Source organism: Myotis yumanensis, unplaced genomic scaffold, assembly GCF_028538775.1.
Source record: "Myotis yumanensis isolate MYYU_CA2020_CCGP unplaced genomic scaffold, mMyoYum1.0.hap1 SCAF_3, whole genome shotgun sequence".
In the NCBI taxonomy this organism is placed as follows: domain Eukaryota; kingdom Metazoa; phylum Chordata; class Mammalia; order Chiroptera; family Vespertilionidae; genus Myotis; species Myotis yumanensis.
This window is the reverse complement of record NW_027223754.1, coordinates 25041320-25066776: the sequence shown is the minus strand read 5'-3', so window position 1 is coordinate 25066776 and position 25457 is coordinate 25041320. Positions and strand designations below refer to the sequence as shown.

At 41.9% G+C, this 25457-nt stretch overlaps 1 protein-coding gene across 1 annotated transcript in view; it reads left to right on the top strand.

The window, feature by feature from the left end:
- Window positions 1-25457, top strand: part of ZMAT4 (zinc finger matrin-type 4) — a 330350-nt gene that overhangs the window by 173761 nt on the left and 131132 nt on the right. The window contains exon 4 of the mRNA XM_070408446.1: window positions 8340-8496. Within this exon, the coding sequence (XP_070264547.1) occupies window positions 8340-8496 (157 nt within the window). The remainder of the gene's footprint in view (window positions 1-8339; window positions 8497-25457) is intronic.

Here is a 25457-nt window from a genome sequence, read left to right as displayed (position 1 = left end):
CTCTAGTTTTTAATAATTAGAGTTGGAGACTTTGATGCTGCACTTTCAATAATAGGTAGAACAATTATGTAGAAGGTTGATAAGAAAATCGAAGAAAAGAGAAGACTTAACTAGATTCAATAGACATCTATAGAATTACCAAGTTCTCCTTTTTATTCTGTCAGATTTTGCTTCATATATTTTGTAACTGTACTTATGTACATGTATGTATATGATTGTTATATTTTCATGAAGACTTGGCACTTCAATCATTATAAAAAGCTCCTCTTTATCCTTAGCAATAATGTTTGTTTTAATGTTTTATTTTATCTGATATTAGCATAGCTGCTATGGCTTTCTTATGGATGCCGTTTGCCTGCTGTATATTTACATCCTTTTACTTTAACTCATATGTATCATTGAATTTAAAGTGTCTCCTCATGTAACATATAGATTGGTCACTTTTTTATCCAGCCTTACCATTTCAATTTTGATGATCCTATCTAATAAAAGGTAATATGGAAATTAACCATCACTCAGTCACAAAGATGGCGGTGCCCATAGCCACAAGATGGCAGCGCCCAGTTCTCTCAGCCTTGCTGGAGTCCCCCAGTCCCGGGGGGGAGGGGGCGCGGGCTGCTGCTGAGAATGGGCAGCGTGAGCGGCCTGGCAGAATGCTTGCTTTGTCACCATGGCAACGAGGCAAGCATTCTACCCCAACGGTGGAGGGCCTCTGGGCAGCGGACATGGAGGGACGGTTGGGGGGCACTTGTGTTGTCATGCCGGTGACAAGGCAAGCATTCTGCGCCCGGCCATGGAGGGCCTCTGGCCAGGCCCGGCGTAGAACACGTCATTGCAGGCTGGACTGAGGGACCCCTTCCCCCCCGTGTGAATTTCATGCACCAGGCCTCTAGTATTCTATAATACTTTCACATTTAGTGTTATTATTCCTACAGTTAGATTTATGTATACCATTTTACTTTTATTTTTTAAATGATTCTTATCTTTTTTGTTTCTTATTTCTCCTATGCAACTATATGTTGAATTGAGAGGATATTTTGTATTATAATATTTTAATTTCTTTAGTGATTTTTCAGTATATTATTTTAAATTATTACTTTAGTGGTTGTTCTGGAGCTTATCGCATAATTCTCAACCTATCAAAATTTACTTAAGATTTAAATGAGCTTAATTTAAGCCAGATATAGAAATATTATTCCTGTATAGCTGTCTGCTGTCTTTCCTCCTTCTGTGCTAATATTGTTGTACATTTTCCATCTGTATATTACAATTCAACAATATATTATTATAATTACTGTTACATAATTTTCTCTTTTAAAGAAGTTTATAAAAGAAATGAGACCAATGTATATTTAGTGTGTTAATCTTATTCACCCTTTATGGTTCTCATCATTTGTTCTGTGAATTTGAATTAGAATTTGGTGTCATTTTCTTACTCAAGTACAATTTTGCTGTCACCTACCTCCTCTGTACTATAAGTGTCAAATACCTTATATTTTTCTATTTTTCTATATGTTATTGGCACAACTATACAAATATTTACATATGATTTCATACCTATACTTTGTAAATTAGTTAAGGGAAGAAAGAAGACATATACCTATATTCTGTTTTTTTTTTTAAAATAATGATATAATTATTTTTACTGGTGCTTTTTGGTTTTGGTTTGTTTTTTTCATGAGATTCAAATTACTCTCTGGTGTCACTTGTTTTCAGCATAAAGAACTTCTTTTAGTAGTTCAGGTAACATAGATTTGCTAATAACAATTATTCTCAGTTAAAAAAAATCTCTGAATGTCTTTATTTCATTTATTTTTTGAAATATAAGGTTGCTGGATATATGATTCTTAGTTTATAGATTTTTTTTCTTTCTTTCAGCACTTTAAATATATCATCCCATTAGTTTCTGGCCACCATTGTTTCTAATGAGAAGTCAGCAGTTAATCTTACTTTGTTCTCTTGAATTTAATGAGTTGTTTTTCTCTGCTGCTTCAGAATTTTCTCTTTGCTTTTGGCTCTTAGTATTTCAACCATGATGTAGCTGGGTGTGGATCATTTGTGCTTATGCTATTTGAGTTTTATTAAAAATATTGTTTGTGTAGATAAATTTTTTCTAAATATTTGGGAAGTTTTCAGTCATTAACTCTTTAAATATTGTTTGCTGCTCCTTTCTCTTTCTGTTCAACTCTGATACTCCCATTTTATTCATATAGTGTTCTTAAAGGTGTTCCACATTTCTTTGATACTTTAATTTTCTTCATTCTTTTTCCCTCTGTTTTTTCAATTGCATAATCTCTATTGATCTATCTTCAAGTTACTAATTCTTTTTTCTGTAAACTCAAATCTACCGATAAACACTCTCTAGTGAACTTTTTATTTCAATTATTATATTTTTAACTTCAGAACTTTGATTGAATTTTTTATTTATTGATATTCTCTATTTGATAAAGTATTGGTACCATACACTACATAACTTCTTTAAACATGATTTCCTTTAAGTCTATGAACACATTTATGAATGTTTGAAGTCTTTTACGTTGTTTCAAAGTCTTTGCCAGTTAAACCTACATCTGCCCCTCCCCCCTTTCTTCTGGGTAGGGATTACACTTTTTTTTTCTTTCTTTCTTTTTTTTCCATATTTTTAAGTTTGTTGCTATTGTTGAAAACTGGATATTTAGATAATATTTTGTAGTAGTGCTGCATTCTGATTCCCTCGTCCTCCAGGGATTGTTTTTGCTTGTTCATTTCTTTGTTCAATGTCTTGGCTAAGCTATTTTAATAATTATTTCCTTCACAATGGGCAGCTACCAATATCCTTGCTCAGAAGAGCAGCCTTAGGAATGTGCATAGTCACTGTGTGATGACAGAGGTTTTAAAAGATTCCCTTTGTCTCTTTTTCTGGTCTCCCCTGTTAAATTGCCTATCTCTGCTGGAATCATACCTAGAATGTAGGTTTTACTAATTGCTAGATAATTGTTCAGTTGTTTTGTCACTGCTCTAGGACATAAATGCTCCATAGTCTGATCTAATTAAATTCATTTCTTTTTGTAGAGTCAGTTTTTGAGGCAAATCTTTGAAGTTTCTTCTGACTCCAGAATGGCTGTCCTTAGCTGTCTCTTTTCCTGGTCCCCTCTGGTAAACTAGCTGGCCTCTGGTTTAGCTTATTGCTTTAATAGAGCTATCTGCTTTGTCTTAATTGGTTACCATCAAAATCTCCATTGGTTTTTAGAGCACCCTTGGACTCTATTTCAAATAAAGTCAGTTCCTTTGGGGAGAGTTTATGAGCTCTCTGTTCTTATGGACTTCCTTTTCTCTATTTGTTCTTATTGAAAAATAAAACCTCTTAGTTGGTGCCCTAGAGCTAGGGACAGGGACAGTGGCATGATTCTCTCAGAGTGAAAACCTTGCTTTATTAGATGGGCAGAGGTGGCAACCTCTGGTCTTCTCAGCGTATCTGTCCTGGCATGGACAGATAAGCATGTGTGCTGAGGCAAGGGCAATCAGAGTTACAATATTCTTAGCCTGCTGTGCTTAGGATAGAGCTTCTGTCTTATAAATGAGGGTGAGTGGAAGAAGGGAGTACCTGATTTCATGGCTACATTACCAGGAATTTAGCTTTTTCATCTTATAAATGAAGAGAATGTGATTAATTTAGGTGACCTTTCCTTCGTGATTTCCCTTAACTGGGAGCTGATGGGTCAAGGAGCTCTGTTTTCTTAACCCCACCCAACCATCAGAGGGTTTGATGGGGAGGTAGATAGTTGTGGCTGAAGTTCTTATTGAAATTTAGTATATTTTCTTAAATAAATATTTCTTAATTTGAAATTTGCTCTTAGGACAATTTCCAGAGACTTTAAAGAATTGTTTTTTAAGAAGTAATTTTTACTAGTTATGGTTGTTTGCTGGGGAGCAGTTTCAAAGAAGTCCTTACTCTGAAATTCTGCAAGTGGAAGTCTCTCTCTTGGACTTTTTATATTTATCTAAAATATAAAAAAATGAAGGCAATTATTTGAATTTAATTTAAAAAATCTTAAAGAGAAAGGCCTTCTGGGACTAGATTTCTGGGCAGAATCATCTAGGGCAGCGGTTCTCAACCTGTGGGTCGCGACTCCTGAAAATACATCCTGCATATCAGATATTTACATTACGATTCATAACAGTAGTAAAATTACAGTTATGAAGTAGCAACGAAAATAATTTTATGGTTGGGGTCACCACAACATGAGGAACTGTATTAAAGGGTTGCGGCATTAGGAGGGTTGAGAACCACTGATCTAGGGTTTTTCACTGTGATTGAATTCATTTGAAAACTTCTTAGCTTTGCAAAATGCTTTGACTAAGCAGACTTAGGATACTCTACAAATATATTTTTTCAGCAATGTGGATGTTGCACTAAAAAAGTCTGACTTAATTATTGCCTCTAGTGTGAAATCCATATTTTAAGACAATCTTAGTTTTCCTCTTCATTTACTTGATAGCTTGGGGCCATTATCAATTTTTTAAGCCAGAAACTTTAAATGTATTCATTGAAGTCAGTTCATCAAACTTTATGGAGTTCTATCCGGGACAATCTATGAACATTGCTCTGGGTACAGTGGGAGACTTCAATAGAGATTATATGATCTATAGTTGCAAAGAGCCATTAATTGGGAATTTACATAACCAAGAAGGCACAATTAAATTCTCTCTCTTTGCAGGCACTTGGTTAATATTTAGATTTTTTCCTAAGTAGTTGTTTTTTTTCACTAAGGTCATTAAAGAAGTCAGAAGAGGTGGTATTTATAATCGTATCATGTGAGTTACATTGGCTCCTTTAGTAAAATATCCCATAAGCATGTCCTGCTGGCCTCAGTGGCCACCTAACTTCTCAGGGCCTCATAGGCCTTCTATTGTCAAGTACCCAAACTTTCTTGGTCCCTCATTTATAATTATGGCATAACTACATTCCATGGTATTTACTTTCATAATGATTGGCTCTCCTTTTCTATAATTATTTGATTCTCCTATATGATGATGATGTGAATGAGATTGCCGAGGTAAGCAGAAATCTAGGAATATATATTAAAACTATGATGAAACCAACAAATTTTGGGGAAACATTTCTTAAACCCTCAAGTGAGGAATAAATTGTTGATACCTCTGGTTTTTCTTTCTAGTTATCTTCCTGTCAGTCTGAAAGAATTTGGAGAATAACTAGACCCCCATGTGTTACCTGTTTTCATTTTGTACTTATGTCATTCAAATTATTAACCCCACAAAACAACCCAGAATTCCATTCATTCAGTAAACAACTAAAGGTCCCCCTGTCTGGCAAGCATTGTGCTAAGTGCTGGGGCTTCAATATTAGTGAGATTATTTCCTTGATCTTAAAAGAATTTTATAGGCTCATGAGGGAAACAAATATGGAAACAAAATAAATGTATTAGTTAGTGTTCTGTGGTAAAAGAATTATGTGCAGGGCAGATAGAAGACCGCAAGGTCAATGCTTACTTCTGCAGAACAGTAGAGAGGTCAGAAGAATCTTCACCTTCAGGAAGTGATGACTAAACTGCGCCATGAAGACAAATTCTGAAAAGACTGAATTAGACAAAAAGTGATGAGGAAAGGCATTCCAGGCATGAGAAAGGTTTGAAGAAAAAAAATCCACACAGATAGACTTATCTTAACGGTCTTTTAACCTTACAATTAGGAGGATGTAAGTCCAAGAGAAGACTCTGTTTCCTTGATTATAATACTTTTATTTTTATTTTTGGTCTGACTTCTCCAAGTCTCCTGGTCTCAACATCCTTGGTAACAGAGAGCAGTGACATTTTTAAAAAAATATATTTTATTGATTTTTTCAGATCGGAAGGGAGAGGGATAGAGAGTTAGAAACATCGATGAGAGAGAAACATCGATCAGCTGCCTCCTGCACATCTCCTACTGGGGATATGCCCGCAACCAAGGTACATGCCCTTGACCGGAATCGAACCCGGGACCCTTCAGTCCGCAGGCCGACGCTCTATCCACTGAGCCAAACCGGTTTCGGCGAGCAGTGCCATTTTTGTCTAATACAGAATCTAATATTTAGTAGGTTCTTAAAAATGTGCTGAATGAATCAATGACATAAATCCATTGGTCATTATCCACATTAAGGCCAATTCTTTGCCCTGGAAATTAGTTCTGAGTGTACTTCATATCGTGATACCAGCCCCTATTTCTGGGTTTCTGGCCTTTCATTAGCACTCCAGCAAGAAAAGGACTGCTTCCTGAGGCCAGGTTTGGCTGCACTTTCACTGGAAGTAGCAGCAGGGATGTGCAAACTCCACATAGTTATAGACTGTGGGTTAAGCTTTGGCTTATGATCTTGTGCCTAATTTTGAGAAAAATTATATACCTTGATGCATAGCATGCATAAATAGATCAGAAATTGGTCATTCAAGCTACTCCTTTCATTTTAACAACCTTTCTTCCATTATTTTTTATTTAATGTAGCACTGATTATCTTCTATAGCACATAATAGGAAAGTACTGGGTTGGGTCTTTCATCCCTCCTGGCCTATCACCTCCACATTTACTGGTCTTGAACCCTTAGTAACACCACAATTTGTCATTTCCGAGTATCCCTGGGCTCTACGCCCTCCATGGGTTATGTGTCAGCTCCAGGGCTTGGTAGGAGAGGTAGGTGAGGAGAAGCCAACTCTCTCCTTTCCTGCTTGGCCCAGTCAGTCTCCACTGTAGACCACACAAGGGTGTAAAAGTGATTTTTTCTTTTTTTAATGAGGGGAAAACTCAGAACATCTTGACTTTAAATGCTCAGCAAGGGCACACTCAGTGGGTGCATCTTCAGTGACTAGTCAGGTGTCCTGCCCTAAGGTGAGTCCCTTTCTAGGAGAGGACATTTGGGGGAGCTCCTTCTTTCTTCACAGGATCCATTTTCTCTCATTGATCCCCCAAATCCCCAGAAGTACATTCCCTCACATCTCACTCATTAACTGTAATAAAGGGGGACACTCTGAGGCTTAATATTCTAAGCAAGAGGATAAATTGCAGTAGGTGCGGCTTTGTAACTCCAAATCACACAGGTTCCCTTTTGAAGTCTCTCACTTCCCCTCCTCGCCTGAACTACAGGCCAGCCCCTGGAACACACATCCCCCCCCACCACTCACACCCTCCCCAACCACCACACACCACTCCTCCCAAGGACTAATGCTAATTATCACAGAAATTACAGACTAATGTCTTAAAGAAGGAAGAGTTCGTTTTCTGCCACATAATTTGCAAGGCAATACTCTCTCCGCAGTCTGGGCATCTTATTATTATGCAAAAAAATACACAGTATAATTCTCTTTCTCCGTCCCATCCTCACCCTAATCCTTCTCCCCATGCCATTTTAAATTGCACTCTCTGGGCTTGCTAGAAATAAGAGAAAGTCCTATTGTGGGGCCGGAGACTCATCCACGGCCTGCGCTAACAAAGAGATGCTTTGCTATTGCTGTTCCATTAAGGAATAGATTAACTCCTTATCTGAGAGTCCACTTTACCCTCAATTTCCAACTAGGCAGGAGGGGTGCCAATGGATTAATCTTCCCCTGGCAAAATATAGGCAATTGACGATGTGTGCACAATAGCTAGGTCACATGGTCTGACAAAAGATTTATTTTTTTCTGATTCATGTTTCATTTTCATCAAATCTTACAAAAGAATAAAAATCAAGCTGGATTTCAGTTTTTGGGTGTGTGGAATTTAACTAATCACCTTCGTGGAGAAAAGGAAAATTACACAAACTCACATAGAAAATTCTGCCAGCATGGTCATCAGGGCTTATAGATACACGAGTTAATTATGAAAAATGTTCAAGCCCTTAAATAAATCTTAAAAATTCTCTTTGAACACGTGGCCCTGTAGCCTGGTGAGGCTAAAATTGGTCAAAGGCAGAGCTGAATGTCAAATGATAATTTCTGCTAAATAATTCAGGTCACCCGAACTCTGATATTTTACCTATTTTAATGAGTATAATGGGTGCAATTAGAGGCTGTTTTCCTCACGGCGCCAGACACAATATGTTCTCCCCTAATTGTGGGCTCCTTTTTCTTCTGGTAATTCCTATCTGAACATTTGTCCTATATTCCCAATGCCTGGCAGCAGCAGCCGCTAAATAAATGTGGGGTGAAGTCAGGAACTCAGTTAAGTTTTGATGCTTATCATGAAGCACAAAGAGATTGCAGAGCAAAAACCAGAGACATCTCCATAAGAAAGTCTGTGGTCAGTTTCATCTGCAACAGCATGGAATGGGAATAAAGACATCTTAGGACTTGGGCTTCTCTCTAATGTTATCTTTTTTTTTTCTCCCCTGGCAGGGAAGTGGTGCTGATATGGTTGATAAGAACAAGTGCTGCACACTCTGCAACATGTCTTTTACCTCAGCGGTGGTGGCCGACTCCCATTATCAAGGCAAAATCCATGCCAAAAGGTTAAAACTGTTGCTAGGAGAGAAAACCCCGCTAAAGGCCACAGGTATGTGTGTGAAGCGCAATCGAGGGGAGATGCCGGAGTTCAAGCAGTGTGCCTGTCTCCTTAATTCTGCCCCCTCTTCAGTGGTGGCTGCCAGAATCAGAGACTCATGGCAGATGTCCTTCCACACCGAAAGGGAGGGGGCAGGTAGCCCTGGCAAACCTTACTGTCGTGGACCTTTAAGTTCAATAGCAGGTACTCATTCTGAACCTGGCTCCTTTAGATCTGTCAGCCGGCAGCTTGCAACTTCTGAAAGGCTGTTTACCTCCTGCAAGATGTTGACTGTCATACTTATTGTATGTTATGTAAGATATTATATCTATTATGCAAAGAACAGTGTTCTTCCCTAGCTTCAGTCTGCAATCAGTATGGTAACGGAGAGTGTGCTGTGTGTAACAGGTACATTCCCTCTCGGGCCTGTGTGGTGCGGGGTATCCTGAGGGGAAGAGGAAAACTGCAGTTATGAAAACCATGTTTGTTTGCAGACAACTGAGTTGGGTTTTTTTTAAAAGAGATTTTCTATTTAGAATAAGAAAATATAGATATGGAGTTTTAAATATAAATCTTAAATCCTTATTTTCAGATGTTAAATATGATTTGCTACAATTTTTTTAAAATGTAGTTTTTATTGATTTTAGAGAGGAAGGGAGAGGGGAGAGAGAAACATCAATGATGAGAGAGAATAATTGATCGGCTGCCTCCTGCATGCCCCACACTGGGGATCGAGCCCACAACCCAGGTTGTGCCCTGACAGGTAATGGAACTGTGACCTCTTGGTTAATAGATTGACACTCAACCACTGAGCCACACTGGCCAGGCTATCTGCTATAAATTCAATAATCCATTATGATTTATTTAACTATTGAGGGAACATTGGTTATAACATTACATGCATTTCAGTGCTCACCACTGAAGGTCTAGTTTCTATCTGTCTCTGCACCTTTGACCCCCTTTACCCATTTCACCCTCTCTCTACTCCTCCTCTGGTGACCACCAATCTATTGTCTGCATGTATGAGTTTGTTTTTGTTTTTTGTATGTTCATTTTTTTTTCACATCTGAATAAAATCACATGTTTTTTGTCCTTTCTCATCTCGCTTATTCAATGAGCATACAAGGTCCATCAATGCTCTAACAAATGACAATATTTCATCTCTCTTTTTTAACCTATTAACTTTCACAATCAAAAGCTTACATATTGATAACATTTGGTCTTCTAATTGCTTAACTAAAATTTTTTTTTCGGAAGTCTATCAAAGCACAAAACTAAAAATACTGTTTTAATTTAATCAAGGTAGGCTATTTGAACAAGGCATACATTATGGTGAAGATGTTAACTAGAATAGATTATAATCCAAAGAACTTGGAGGTGTAGTTCAAGATGCCTATTCTTTCAATGCAATTAAAATTTAGCAGTTCATTTTATCCTGCTGTCTAATGAATCGTGCATAAATCGTGGGTGTAATTCTTTTTTAAATGGTATTTTGGAATTTGGAGAATGTATAAAACAATACTTGGCTTTTATCCTCAGCAGTGTTTTTCTTAGGAGAAAGATCTTCTTTTACTTAGAGAATAGCAAGAAATCTTTTCACTGTATTTTTCTACTTAGTCTAACAAAAGAACACTTTTTTTGCAAAGGTGGCTTTGACATTCAGATATAGGATAGGGTTGTGAAACATGAAATCTGGTGACAAGCTCAGCCTATTTGGGGGCATACTCTGTGTATGAGCATTTGATAAGCAACCACTTGATTGAAATTCCTGATTCTTGCTCTTTAAAAGGTTGGATACTCACCTTGTAACCTGCTCCCCTTCAAATCTCTTAAAATAGACACCTCAAAAAAACAGTGCCTGGAAAATTTTTCTCTGTTTTCCATGAATGAGCAACTAGCTCATTTGTTCTCTCTGCCGCAGCAGAGGATTGCTATTAAATTTAAGTTCAGAGGTAGAGATGGAAGAGGAGCTGTACCATTGTTTATCACCTTAATTAGCAAATAGAGTTATTATTTCTGTAAAAAAAAATCACCACATGGCAAAAATAGTTCTTTGTGAATTTAAATATATCCCCAAGATCGCCAAGTGCAAGTGTGTTTTCCTGAATTCAAATACCCTCAGAGCTGTAAATAGAACTTGGCTGTAATTTGTTAGCTGCCATCAATATTCCAAAAGAAAAATCAAAATCACTTAAGCTAAAATCTTTATATAGTGCCTTTGCTCTGGTGTCCATAAAACTGGCCCAGTCCTCACTGTGACAGAAATCAGGTTGCTGGGTAGGCAAGTAGGGAACGGGGGTGGGTGGGTGGAAGAGCACTACTGGTGTGTGGGGCTGTGGAAACAGCATTCCCCTTCCTCACCTTGCTCAGCGTTCCCAGGCTGCACATCACTGTTCCGAAGCTTATCCTCTCATCCATTTTCTTCTAACACGGCTCTGAGAAGAAAGAATCTTGAAAAGTGGCAACATCAGATAGAATTGAAGGGCTTGGGAAGTGAAATTGGTCCCTGGGCTTGGGTTAGTGTCAACCCAGCTGCTGGTGGTGAGCAAAGGAAACAGTATACCTATTAGAGAGAGGTGAGTCCTTAGGTAAGAGTATAAGCAGAGGGTAGGCTAGGGAGGTGTGGCACAGGATAGGGTTTGAGGGCTTGCTAAGGAGGGTAGAACCTAGCAATGGAGCGTCTGGGTACAGAGGTCCTGCAGAGTCTTGAGCAGGGCACCAGCGTCAGGAAAGTCTGGCAGGTGGAAGCAAGGTCCTGGCTGCGATCATGTGGTTCTAGGGCAGTGGTCAGCAAACTCATTAGTCAACAGAGCCAAATATCAACAGTACAACGATTGAAATTTCTTTTGAGAGCCCAATTTTTTAAACTTAAACTATATAGGTGGGTACATTGTTAGTAACTTAATTAGGGTACTCCTAAGGCTTAGGAAGAGCCACACTCAAGGGGCCAAAGAGCCGCATGTGGCTCGCGAGCCGCAGTTTGTCGACCACGGTGAAAAGGAAGGACTGTTAAAAGTGTTGCAGAGCATCATTATTTAAGAGTACTGGGCTGGTCATCAAGCATACGCAACATGTCAAAAACCTGGTTCCCAGACCTAGGCTATAGGGGAGGGCTTGGTCTCAAGCACAAATTCAGTTACTACAAGTACAGGATCAGGACCAAGAGGCACCAGAAATGATACCGAGGCCACGGGCTTCCTGAGCTTCTGTGTCGCCCCTTTAGCTCTTTACCTGTCATGGTTCCTGCTGCCTGCAGCCCAGCCCAGCCCAGCAGCAGTTCCTGAAAGACTTCACCCTCTGAACTGTGGCTGCCCTGTGCACATCTAGGAACTGCTCTGCCTAATCAACCAGCGTGGCTTCAAATTACCTCTGTAATGAAAACAAAAGAAAAAAAAAACATATAAAACTCAAGAAAGTGAATCAAGATCCAGAGCGAAGCAATTCTCCTGCTCAGGTGTGCTGCCTAAGCTGCCCCTCCAAGAATAATGGGCTCTTTGAACTGTAGTGTTTTCTGGGCAGGAATAATTGAAGCACGACTCATTGCTTCTCCTAGCTATTCCACGTGTTGAGGGTGAGCAATTGGTACCTGTGAATCATTACCTTTCCTCCGACTCAGGGTGCCCTGGGCTCACGCATCAGCTGGGTATCCCGCAGAATTAGCTGTCATTTTAGTTGCCTTCTCCAGGTGGGTACACGTTTACTAGAACACCTGAATTACTGGAACAAAAACCAGTTTCAATTCTTGGTTAGTGTATTTCAGAATCTCTGTTCTAGTTCATGCTATTCTAGATTTTGCTGCAAGATGAGAGCAGGTGGGGGCGGGGGGCGGCTCTAGACTCATCGTGTTTTCCAGGGTCAGCAGACCTCAGCATGGAGATCTTGCTGAGATCAGAGGCCAGAGTGAGGTTGTGTAGTCATATCACACTATGAAGAGCATTGAGGGGAGACTTGGCCAGAGGCCAGAGGCCAGAGGCCAGAGGCCAGACAATGAAGAGCATGAAAATCCTCTCATTGGAGGAAGAGTGAAGGAAGCAAAAGTTGTTAAGCATGGAAAAATGATTACTCAGGGGTAAATCATTTGGAAGACTGTCATGAGGAATATTCATGTTGTGTGTGTGAGTGTGTGTGTGTACATATGTGAATGTGTGTGCACATGCATATATGTGCTTGGTTGCAACAAATATAACCAAGGAGTGAGTAGAAATGAGGGAATTAGATCTGAGCTCAAGATAAGAGAGAATTTATTAATATTCAGAGATACTTAAAGGTAAATGTGTAGCTGTGGGAAATGCTAATCACTTGGCAGGGCATTTTCTGAGGGGGTTCCTGCATAATTAGCATACATGACATTTAAAGTCCCTAGATTATATAGTTAGTCTGGATGACATTAAATTCCTTCTAACCCTGAGATTCCCCTCCAGAATCTACAGGCTTGACCCACTGACATAATATAGCAGAAATAATACTGACCTGGGAGTCAGGAGACGGGAATTCAGGCTCTAACCCTGCCTAGTTATATAATTTTTAGTAGCTCTGTTATCTTTTTCAACCTCAGATTTCTTATCTGTCATTTAATTGGAATGGTGGATGAAGTGATCTTACTAACCCTTATCAGAATAAACAATAGATTTAAAAGCACTTTTGGGAGGTGGGGGCTGGGTGAAGGTAGGCAAAGGAGGGGAAGTGGGAGACATGTACAATAGTGTCAACAATAAAAAATATATATAAAAAAGAAAATTAGAAGGTGCTCTGAGCATTTGGTAAATGAGTTAATAAGGGATGTGGCTCCTAACATGGGCTGTTCACACACTACCTTGGGAATAGCACACAGGGACATTCTGTTGTGTCTCCTTGGAGACAGATCTTTCTAGGATCCTTTCTATGAACTGAGGCGAGCCTGGCACTGGAGCTGCCCATTAGCGAGACAGTGCTGGTGGGCATGGAGAGCATAGACTGTGAATTCATGGGCAGGGGATGGCCGAGGAGACAAACAGGCTCTGACATTAACGACACCTGTCAGGAGGGAGAGACAGCCACCAAGCTGGGGGCAGGACCATGGATCTGGGCCTGGGGCCTGGCAAGTAGAGACCAGAGTAAGTCATTTTCTAGAGAGTAAAACAAGGAACCAGACACCACAATGAGGGCCCAGAAAAGGGTATAGATCTCAGGATTTGGAAGAGGTTCTGTTATCAGAATAGAAACATAAGTGATAAAAGAGCTAGAAGCTTAATGCCAAACTTCAGAGATCAGCTCCAATCTTGCTCATTTAAGACTGGGATTAGCCCCAGAGACTGCTCACAGGGAGCTGACTCTGGGTGAAGGTGAGTACTTCCTACAGAGTGGAGAGGATGAGCAACCAGACAGAGCCCTAAGCTTGTGCACTTCATGGTTGCTTTTCTGGGCTCCTGTGCACTGAGCTGTGGTTTTTTCCAAGTGGCTGCCTGGTTGACCTGTAAGGACATATTTAGGTCTGCCTTTGATGGATCCCCAAAGGCAAGATCACTGACTGTAGGAGACCAAATAGCGGTATCTAAAAATCTCCACATCCTAATCCCCAGAACCTGTGAATATGTGTTGCATGGTGAGAGGAATTAAGGTTGCATATTGAATTAAGATTCCTGATGTTTAAAATAGTAATACAATAAAATTGTGTTATTTTAAGGAACTAAATCTGTGGTAATTTGTTATAGCAGCTATCAAAAATTAATACAATGACCTAAGTAAATACTTGGCCAAATAGGGTACTGCTTCATGTGTATTTCACACATTTCCCCTTGGGGAAGCTCAAATTCCACTCAGGAAGCACTGATGTAACTGTTGTCAGGGACTTACCTGAAGGGCAAGAAGTATATCTTTGTGTCATAATCTTATTCCTCAAACACAACTGGTTACTGTACTGTGCAATATTTTTGGTGACTGTTTCCTATGATACCCAGACTCGTTAGTCTTTCTAGTTCACAGCAGCTGCACAAGTTAGCTCTTCTCTATCCTCAACCCTATTTCCTCTGTCTTCTCAATACACACTCTCAAATGTACCAGTGGCCCACCATGCCTTTCCTGCTGATATCCTATATCCAAGAGGCCCTTTCCTCTTCTTGTCATGGATTTCAACACCTTCCATCCTCCAAGGTTCAGTTTAAGTCTCAACCAATCTCTGGAGTTCCTCCTGGCTACTAGAAATCGCAGTTAATACAGTGTGGGCTGTGAAGTCAGACATACCTGGGCCCCACTCTTCATTAGCTGAGGACTTCACTTGCCTGAACCTCCTTTTCCTAATCTGTACAATGGGTATAATGACATTACTTATATCAAATGATTTCCATGATGATTACACCGGCTGATTAATAAATGCAAAGTGCTAATCACAGTTCCACATAGTCAGAGCTCAGTAAAAGTAAGCTCTGTCCAGTTAGAAAATTAAGCTATTTTTATTAACTCTGCTCTGAGCTCTGTGCTGTATAATTTTGCACTTAAAATATTATATTGCCTATTGTACAAGGTTGCTCCCGTTGGGTGAGCCTCCTGTCCCATGTGGTCTGTAAGTGCTCCTCATCTTCACATTGATTCTTCTGCTACATTCGGTACACAGCTGGACTGCCATGTTCTTCTTCCTCACAGACAGTGACAGGAAAATGTAACCTGCTGTTCCCTTCCTGCCTGAGGATAAGTGCAAGTAACATAGGACAGGGTACAAGGTCTCAGAAACCTTGGGGAGAAGAATAATTGAAACAGCCATGGAAATCTGCCAAATGAGACATTAATCCAGTGCGACTGGGCAGAGAGGGGAGACGGGTGGCAGCTAATAGGAGTGAGCAGGAGACCAGGTTTGAGCAGAGGTTAGGTGGGAGGAAAGGAGAAATGGTCTGAGTGTCTGAGAGGCTGGCCCCTGAGGCTTTGCATTGTGTGCCAGGGACTTGGCTGTGTGCCGGGAGGGAACCAGAAAGGCGTTGGCCTGGACATCCAGGTGTGGACAAGCTGATACCAGAAAACACAGGAGGGAAAAGCATAACCAGTGCAGAGGCTTGGGGTAGGGACAGAGAGGAGCTGTGAGAAAGGAAGAGCAAACTCTTGATTGAGAGAAAATCAGGAGTTTGGGAGGGAAGCTGGGTTGAGAATCCCAGGGGCATTGGTTATGTCAGATGGGAGCAAGGCTGAGCAAACTCAGAGTTAGGTATTCTGCCAAATCCATATTGTCTCTGTGACCTCAATTGCCCTGCCCCGTGTAATGCCATAAAACTTCTAGCTTCTGACTCCAAGTTCAACAGATGCTTGCCATTCAACTCCTCCAGGAGTGGTGCAGGAAGTCCTATCTGGCTTTAAATCAGGGATGGGGAACATCTGGCCTGCAGGCCTTCTCAGACCTGCAAAATCATTTATTCTGGCCCTGCCAAGGCATCAGGGGCAAGTTATTTAAATGTTTGACCAAATATAGCAGGCTAATTTTTAAGTTTATAGTTTTGAATGGCCCATGAATGATGTTATAAATATCCAAATGGCCCTTGGCAGAAAAAAGGTTCCCCACCCCTGCAGGGGCACTTCTCACTGCATGGAGCCTCAACCAGCTGCAGTCCCACCAGGCTTTCTGGCCAAAGCTAGTTCATGCTCCATCTAGCGTGGCACCTTGTTGCCAGTTGACCACCCAGGATAGCAAATATTCACTGTGAGGGATAGAAGCAGCTTCTGCAATTTCCTTATCTGGTACCTGCTTTAAGAAAGTTCATAGTCTGAAGATTTCATTTCATTATTTTCATTATTTTCTTAGCTCAGTTCCTCTCCACAAAGATCCTGTGATGTGGGAATACAAAGGTGGATAAGATGCCCTTGCACTTCTCAGGTTTACCATGTAAGAAGAGGGAACATATGCACCTGACTACAATACACAGCACACCTTGAAGATCTACAAATACAAGAGTATATTGAAGAGCTGTTAAAATAACTGCACTTTGCCCTAGCTGGTTTCGCTCAGTGGATAGAACAATGGCCAGCCTGAAGACTGAAGGTCCCAGGTTTAATTCAAGTCAAGGGCACATGCCTGTGTTTGGGCTTGATACACAGTAGGGGTCGTGCAGGAGGCAGCCAATCAATGATTCTCTGTTATCATTGATGTTTATAACTCTCTCTCCCTCTCCTGTCATCTCTGAAATCAATAAAAATATATTAAAAAAATAAAGTAACTGCACCTGGAAAGTTCTGAGAATAATTTATGAAGAGAGTTGTTTATGTAAGGCCTTACTAACTATATAACTTATGGGGATTTGTTAGGGTGCGTTCTCAATATCTCATAGGAATCCTATATCTAGAGCAAGGTTTCTAATCTCAATAGTATTGACATTTTTGACTGGATAATTCTTCATTGGGGGGTGGTGAGCTGTCTTGTGTATGACAGGATGATTAGCAGTATCCTTGGCTTCTCATTCGATGCCAAGAGAACCCCTCTAGTTTTAATGACAAAAAATGTCTCCAGACAGTGTCAAGTGTTTCCTGGGGGGCAAGGCTGGCCCCACTTGAGAACAAGTGATCTAGAACAGGGTACACTTAACAAAATGGGGCCTGAGGACTTAATTTGACCAGCTGCTGTATGTCAGAAAGCCAAAACTCATTTTTGTTTTTAGATGGTTAAAAAAATTAGAAGAATGTTTTGAGACATATGGAAGACATATAAAACTCATACTCTGTGTCCATAAATAAAGTTATATTGGAACACTGTCACATGCATTTGTTTGCGTTCCATTTAAGCTGCTTTTGTGATACAAGGCAGAGTCGAGTAGCTGTGTCAAGGAGCCTAGAGTCCACAAAGCCTAAAGTATTTGCTACATGGTCCTTTATATAAAAGGTTTGCTGACTCCTGATCTAGATAATGAATGATCTTGAGGGAGAGGCAGCAAGGAGAGAATGGCAGGGGTATGCTGCACATATAAAATGGAAGCATTTTCCAGGGCCATGCACCGTTGAGAAGCTGGGGTGGCACTGAGATAGGGATTGGTGTATAGATGAACCTGGGCACAGAGGAAAGTTAGAAAGGTGTACCTTGGGGAAGTACCTTAAGACTAGAGAATGAGGGAAACCCAGTGGTTCTCCCTTGTTAAGCATGGCGAGGCCCTCCAGAGAAGATTTGAGTGATAGCAAATGTCTCAAGTAGGCCTAAAATTCAAAACATTTATGAAAACTAAATAGAGGAAATTATAACCAGATTTTACCATAATCTTAATATGCTTATATCTACTGATTGAAAAATATGTTTTTATTGATTTTAGAGAGAGATGAAGGGTGTGGGAGAGAGATAGAAACATCAATGATGAGAGAGAACATCTATCGGCAGCCACCTGCATGCCCCCTACGGCTGGGAATCAAACTGGCATCCCCTTGGTACATGGGTATACACTCTCCACTGGTTCAAGACCAGCGGGGCAGTATCTCCTGATTTTTAATTCTTATTTGAAGTCTGAGATCCAATCTGTATTAGTTTCCCATGGCTGCAGCCATAAAGTCTCATAAACTGGGTTGCTGAAAACAGTAGAAATTTATCCTCTCACAGTCCGGAGGCTAGAAGTCTTTGCTCAAGGTGTGGGCAGGGTCATACTCCTTCTGAGGGCTCTAGGGAAGAATTCTTCCTTGTGTCTTGCTACCTCCCGGTGGCTCCTTCCTTGGCATTCCAGCTGTATCACTTCAATCTCTGCTTCCCTTGCCACTGTCCTTCTTCCCTGTGTCTCAGTGTGTGCTCTCCTCTACTTATATAGACCCCCGTTACTAGATCAGGTTTGGAACTAGTCCAGTATGAGTCAACTTTGCTTAACTAATTACATCGACAAAGACCCTATTTCCAAATAAGTTCACATTCTGAAATTTCGACTGGACATAAATTTGGGGGGAACAATTTCAACACAGTACATAAGCCACCTTCATTTAACTAATTGCAACTGATAAGGGTCACAGACCTCAATATCATTCTTGCTGGCTAGTGATTTTTTCCCCCTTTCTTTCTTTCTTTTTTTTTTTTTTTGATAAACCCATATAAATAAGATAGTTGGAATAAGAATGAGACTGAGTTCTTACTCCAAATCCTAAAGGACATCCTAAAAGAAAATTATTCTTAATAATTTTTTTGAAATAAATTTGAAGCCTAGGGGAAAAAAAGCTTTAAATTACAGATATTCCTCATTGTGTACTATTAATCAAAGGAAATTTTAAGATTACCCATAATATAAATGCTTATGTACTATATTTGTGATTAACAAGAACATTTGTCTGTGACAGAGACATTGCTCATCTGAAACCCATTTGCTCTCTACATTCCCCAGGCTTCCCGTTGATTGTGTTTAGGTGTAATTTGCATTATTTTAAGACTAGCCAAGAAGACAGCAGAGAGCCATTCAACCTGCATTAGACTTCGCAAGACAAGAAAGATGCCTTTATTGTGATATTTTGGTGATGTTTCTTATTGTAGGATAGTCTAATCTATCTGGTTGATACACTGTCCTTTAAAGTTACTGTTTCACATATAAGCTTTTATGAATACTTCTATCATTCCTAACAAAACTGGATATTGAGTATTTATCTTTATATAATTCCCAGCAATACCCTTTCCTTCATTTTTGACCCCTATGAGTTTGAACTTGCCTTAGCAGTGTGTAGGTTTTAACATCTTAACGATGCTAGAAGATGGATAGCGGGCAGTTCTGAGGTCAGTTGCTAAGGCATCACAACACCACCTCTCAGTTGATGACTGCACATAGAACACCTCCGGGCACATAGTAGGCATTTAATAAATATTTTTTGGATGAGTAAAAATTGGAAGGATGCATTAGAATAATGATAGACATTTATGTATCTATAGTTTTATTTTCAAATTAAGTTACCTTGGTTACTTAAATTTCAGTTAAATAGGGTGATCATAGGTAGTTGTTTTTCATTTTTACAGTAAGTATCATGCCTGTTCATTTGCTAGACTTTTAAAAACTCATTTTCTCCTGATAAAATATAGAATAATGAAAAGTATGAACATAAGCTCTAAAATCATACCTAGTTTTAAATTCTGGATATATCTCTTGAATCTTTACAAGCTATTTTAACTCCTCCACCCTCAAATTCATATTTTAAATTTATGGGTATTTACATTATATCTATATCTATACTAATAAAGAGATAATATGCTAATGCTAGATACGCCATAATGGTAACCACCAGATCATTAGCATATTAGCTGGGGCATTGCTCAGGAGACAGGGCAGAAGCAGGGAGGCGCCCAGAGGAGGCAGGATGATCCCGTGCCAGGGAGGATAGGGGTGAAAGCCCATAGCACCCCCCTCACCAGTCCTTCGCCACCCACCGCTCGCACTCTGAGTGCCATGTGGCCCACCTGCCAGGGGAAGGAGCACAGTGCAGCAGGCGGGAGGCTTCCATACTCTCGTTTGGCGCCATGATGGTGCGGAGCTGCCACATTGCTCCAGAGACAAGGCGGAAGCGGGAGACACCCAGAGAAGGCAGGACTAGCCCTAGGTGACTAGAGGGACTGAGGGCGGGGCTTGAAGCAGCCAGAGAAGGCCAGAGGGTTCAGGGGCTGGGCCAAGCGCACTGGAGCTCTGCATGGACAGGTTCGGGTGTCAAGGCAGGGCTGCAGGTGGGTGGGCTGGGCCACGCTGTGTGATTTAAAATCACGTGCTGGGCTCCTAGTCTATATATATAAAAACCCAGCAACCAAACAGAATGACTGGTCGACGAGTCACTATGACGCACACTGACCACCAGGGGGCAGACACTCAATGCAGGAGCTGCCCCCTGTGGTCAGTGCACTCCCACAGTGGGAGCACCACTCAGCTGACCAGGATGAGCAGCACTCCTACAGCAGGAGCAGCCACTCAGAGGGTGGGTCCACAGCTGCTTGGCTGACCAGGATGAGTGTGCTCCCACAGCAGGCAATCCCTGCAGGCCACACCCCCTACCAGTAAACAAATCCGGGCACTGGGCCTCTAGTCTACACTAATAAAAGAGAAACATGGTAATTAGCGTACGACCACTACCCTTCCCATTGGCTAATCAGCATATCCTTATGCAAATTAACTGTCAGCCAAGATGGCGGCCGGCAGCCATGCACTGAAGCGAACAGGGGGGCTTGCTTGCTCCAGTGATGGCGAACTCCAACGTTGCCCGCACTTGCCCGCCTCTCAGCTGCAACTCTAAGCAACTATGTTGCAAATATAGAAGCTAAACAAAACCCCAGAAACCGGCTTTCAGTCAGCCGGGCTTCTGCCAGCCTGACCGCAACATTGTATCAATGTTTTCAGCAGCCAGGCCTCAGAGCTAAAGCTGGCCCAGAATAAAAAAAAAAAAAGAAAAGAAAAAAAGGAGCCGTTGGGAGCTTCAGTCACCCGCCAGCCGGAAAACAGCCCTCAGCCCCTCAGCCAGGATGGCCAAGCACCCCAGTGGGGACCCCCACCCTGATCCAGGACACCCTTCAGGGCAAATCAGCCGGCCCCCACCCGTGCACCAGGCCTCTATTCTATATAGTAAAAGGGTAATATGCCTCCTGGCACCGGGATCAGCGGAGCCGGCACCGGGATCAGCATGACAGGGGGCAGCGCCCAAACCCCCGATCTCCCTGTGGCTCTGTGTGTGACAGGGGGCGGGGCCACAACCTCTCTATCCACCCTGCTCTGTTCGTGACAGGGAAAGGCGCCCCAACCCCCTGATCAGCCCTGCTCTGTGCCTGATAGGGGGGAGCTCCCCAAACCCCTGATCGCCCTGCGGCTCTGTGTGTGACAGGGGGGAGCTCCCCAACCCCCTGATCGCCCTGCGGCTCTGTGTGTGACAGGGTGGGGCGCCCCAAGCCCCCCCCGTCCCCACGGGTCCTGCTCTGTGTGTGACAGGGTAGAGCCATAACCTCCCCATCGGCCCTGCCCTGAGTGTGACAGTGGCAGCGTCCCAACCCCCTGATCAGCCCTGCTCTGTGGGTGATAGAGGGTGGCGCCCCAACCCCCCTCCACGGGCCTTGCTCTGTGTGTGACGGGGTAGAGCCATAACCTCCCCATCGGCCCTGCCCTGAGTGTGACAGGGTGCAGCGCCCCAACCCCCTGATCGGCCCTGCTCTGTGGGTGATAGAGGGTGGCGCCCCAACCCCCCTCCACGGGCCTTGCTCTGTGTGTGACGGGGGAGAGCCATAACCTCACCATTGGCCCTGCCCTGAGTGTGACAGGGTACAGCGCCCCAACCTCCTGATCTGCCCTGCTCTGTGTGTGACAGGGGGTGGTGCCCCAACTCCCCTATCGGCCCTACTCTGTGAGTGACGGGAGGAGCTCCTCAACCCCCTGATTGGCCCTGCTCTGTGCATGACAGGGGGGAGCTCCTTAACCCCCTGATGGGTCCTGCTCTGTGCGTGACAGGGGGGAGCTTCCCAACCCCCTGATCGACCCTGCTCTGTGTGTGACAGGGTACGGAGCCCCAATCCCCCTGATGGGCCCTGCTCTGTGAGCGACAGGGAGCAGCGCCCCAACCCCCTGATCGGCCCTGCTCTGTGAGTGACAGGGGGCAGCACCCAAACCCCCTGATTGGCCCTGCTCTGTGAGTGATAGGGTGCAGCCCCCCAACCCCCTGATCCGCCCTTTTCTGTGTGTGACAAGGGGTGGCACCACAACACCACAACCTCCCCATCGACCCTGCCTTGAGTGTGACAGGGGGCGGCGCCCCAACTCCCCAATCGGCCCTGCTCTGAGCCTGACCAGGGGCTGCACCTAGGGATTGGGCCTGCCCTCTGCCACCCGGGAGCAGGCCTAAGCCAGTTGGTCGTTATCTCCCGAGGGGTCCCAGACTGCGAGAGGGCACAGGCCGGGCTGGGGGACCCCCTCCCCCCCTGAGTGCACAAATTTTTGTGCACCGGGCCTCTAGTATATATATAGAAGGCTGGTATGCAAAGTGTCCCCTCGGGAGTTTGACCGGGAGACCGGGAGTTGGATTGCTAGCTATGATGTGCGCTGACCACCAGGGGTTGGCACGGAACATGGCGGGCAACCAGTGGTGGTGGTGGCAGCACTGAGGGAGTGAGGGAAGGAGGAGGCGGGGAACCTGATTGGCCCTGATTGCCGGCCAGGCCTAGGGACCCTACCCGTACACAAATTTCGTGCGCTGGGCCTCTAATAATTATTATAATAAAGGAGAAGATATAAGTAAAATACATAATACAGTGCCTGCCATATGATTGAGTTGAATGAGTATATTATTGTATGTAAATGTATGCAAGTGTATACATACACACAGACAGTTGATCCTCATTATTTGCAGATTCTGTATTTGTGAATTTACTTACTTACTGACATTTATTTGTAACCACAGAATCAGTACTCATGGCATTTCCATGGTCATTTGTAGACATGTGCAAAGTGGTGCAGATCTTGAGCTGCTCCATGTGCAGGCTCTCAGCTGAGGTTGACAAAGTTGACTGTACTCTCTCTTTCAGCTCTCATACTGCAAACAGTGCCCTTTTTGTAATCTATTTAGTACCAGGTTTTTAAAATTTTTGTGTTTTTTGTTGGTGATTTTGCCATTTTAAATGGCTCCCAAGGACAGTGCTGAAGTGCTGTCTAGTGTTCCTAAGTTCCAAGAAGTAGTGATGTGCCTTACAGGGAAAACAAGCTTGTTCCAGGCATGAGTTATAGTGTTATTGGCTTTGAATCAAACATATATTAAATAAAGTGTCTTTAAACAGAAGAACATATAAAACAAGCTTTTATATTGATCAACTGATTAAAATGCATGACTATAGGCTCACAGGAACCTAAACCTTGAACTTCCCCAAGAGCAATGGTTCAGTGTTTGCAATTTGTGTTCTTGGAGATTTTACAGAAATACCTACCGTGAGTAGTAAGAATTAACTGTCTACATAACAAAATTAACGTTATATTTATTATATTTATAAAAAATAAGTTTTAAAAAGTCTGTTTATCTCTCAACAATGAAATGAAAATACATAATATTTTAAAGATCCTGGGATGTGGTAAAACTGTATTGAGTAGACTGAATGTAACCTAATAATAAAATCAATGATCATAACTGATAATTGTAAAGATGTTTTCAGAAGCATCACATTTATTGTTTCATTTAATTATCATAACAAACACAAAGTATAAAGTATTATGTCTCTTTTACTGATGAAGAAACTGAGACCCTGCAGAGTAAAGTGACTTGCTTGGTGTTACATAGTAAAATATATAATTGGAGCTTGTACCCAAGGCTTCTGATTGTACATTCTAGGACCTTGCCTTGATTTCTAGATGGTGATGGATATTGCTTCATAAAATGATCTATAGATTTTTGCTTGCCTAATGAACGGTACCATCCAAACCCCAAGGTTCTCACAAAGATGACTGGAAGCAATAAAGCAACAAAGACAGATATTTAGAAACCTTAAATCAAGCTTTTCTCATTTGTAGGAATAGTGAACAATGGGGGAAAAGGGACAGATAAGCAATGATCTTTGTCAACTCTGCTTGTCTTCTGTGTAAGTGTGTTTAGTGTATATTTCTCTTCTAAAATCTTGTTGGTTTTCTTTTTTCCTTCGGAAGATGAAAGAGACAGAGCTTCAGAACTTTTCTATAAATTTCTATGTCACACAGAATTGCTTATTTGAGGTTTCTGTTGAATGAATAAAGATTTGTTTGAAAGTCACATAAATTCAAATTTTGAATAATACATGTGCTTCAGGTTCAATCAACACCTTGTATTTGCATATAAGATTTTATATGCCATGGCATTTCTATCATCCGATTCAGGTTATTTGGTTTGCCAGGCATGATCTGTCTAGATACTTATTTTAATAGATGCAAACAATAGTTTGTCAAACAGGCAGCTCTTCATAGTGATGCATTTCCTTTGAAATTAGGAAAGTTGGCCTGTTCTAAGGCGTCATCTCTAGATCAATGCATTTGTTCTGATGATCTCTTTGGCTTTTTGAATGCTTATAAATACAATAAAGAATAGATTCATAGAAGTGCAAGCTAGAAGGTGCTTACCAATCATTATTTTAATCATTTAATTTTCCCAATGATGAAACTGAGGCCTACAGAGGTGAAATCATTTGCCCAAGGTGACACAACTGGCTGGTGGCAAAGAGACTTCTGTTGAAGTAGTGTTTCCATGGTGTCACACTGTCAGAAGAACCCACATCAACCTGGCCATTAACAACTTCACAGTGAACAGAGTTTAAATGAATTAACAATGTGAACAAAATTCTTTTGGTCATTACTTCTGTACAGTGGATCAAAAGAGGCTTTGGACAATGATTAGGTCAAGGTTACTATCTTATTTTATATTTGACTAGAGGCCCGTTTCAACAAAATTCATGCATGGGTAGGGTCCCTAGGCCTGGCCGGCAATCAGGGTCAATCTGTGGGGCAACTGGCGGGGTGATCGGAGGGGGGGGGCCCTGCTAGCACCCACCTTGGCTGGCCTGGGGCCTGCAGTTTGGGGCAGCTCCTGCATTTAGCGTCTGCCCCCTGGTGGTCAGTGCCCGTCAGAGTGACTGGTCATTCCTCTGGTCTTTCAGCCATTCGGTCAATTTGCATATTAGGCTTTTATTATATAGGATGATCAATAAAACAAAGAATCAATGATTAGGTAGAATAAAAGATTTTAACAATGAGGCTATTATCTAGGTCCATGGTCAGCAAACTGCGGCTCGCGAGCCACATGCGGCTCTTTGGCCCCTTGAGTGTGGCTCTTCCTAAGCCTTAGGAGTACCCTAATTAAGTTAATAACAATGTACCTACCTATATAGTTTAAGTTTAAAAAATTTGGCTCTCAAAAGAAATTTCAATCATTGTACTGTTGATATTTGGCTCTGTTGACTAATGAGTTTGCTGACCATTGAGTCCTAGGTGATTTTCACAAATCCTTTTAAATACCATAAACTCAGTTTTCTCTTTTGGGTGATCAAAGAGTGGAGTAAGACAGTTAAGGATTTCTGGAAGCTTTATGATGCAGTTATC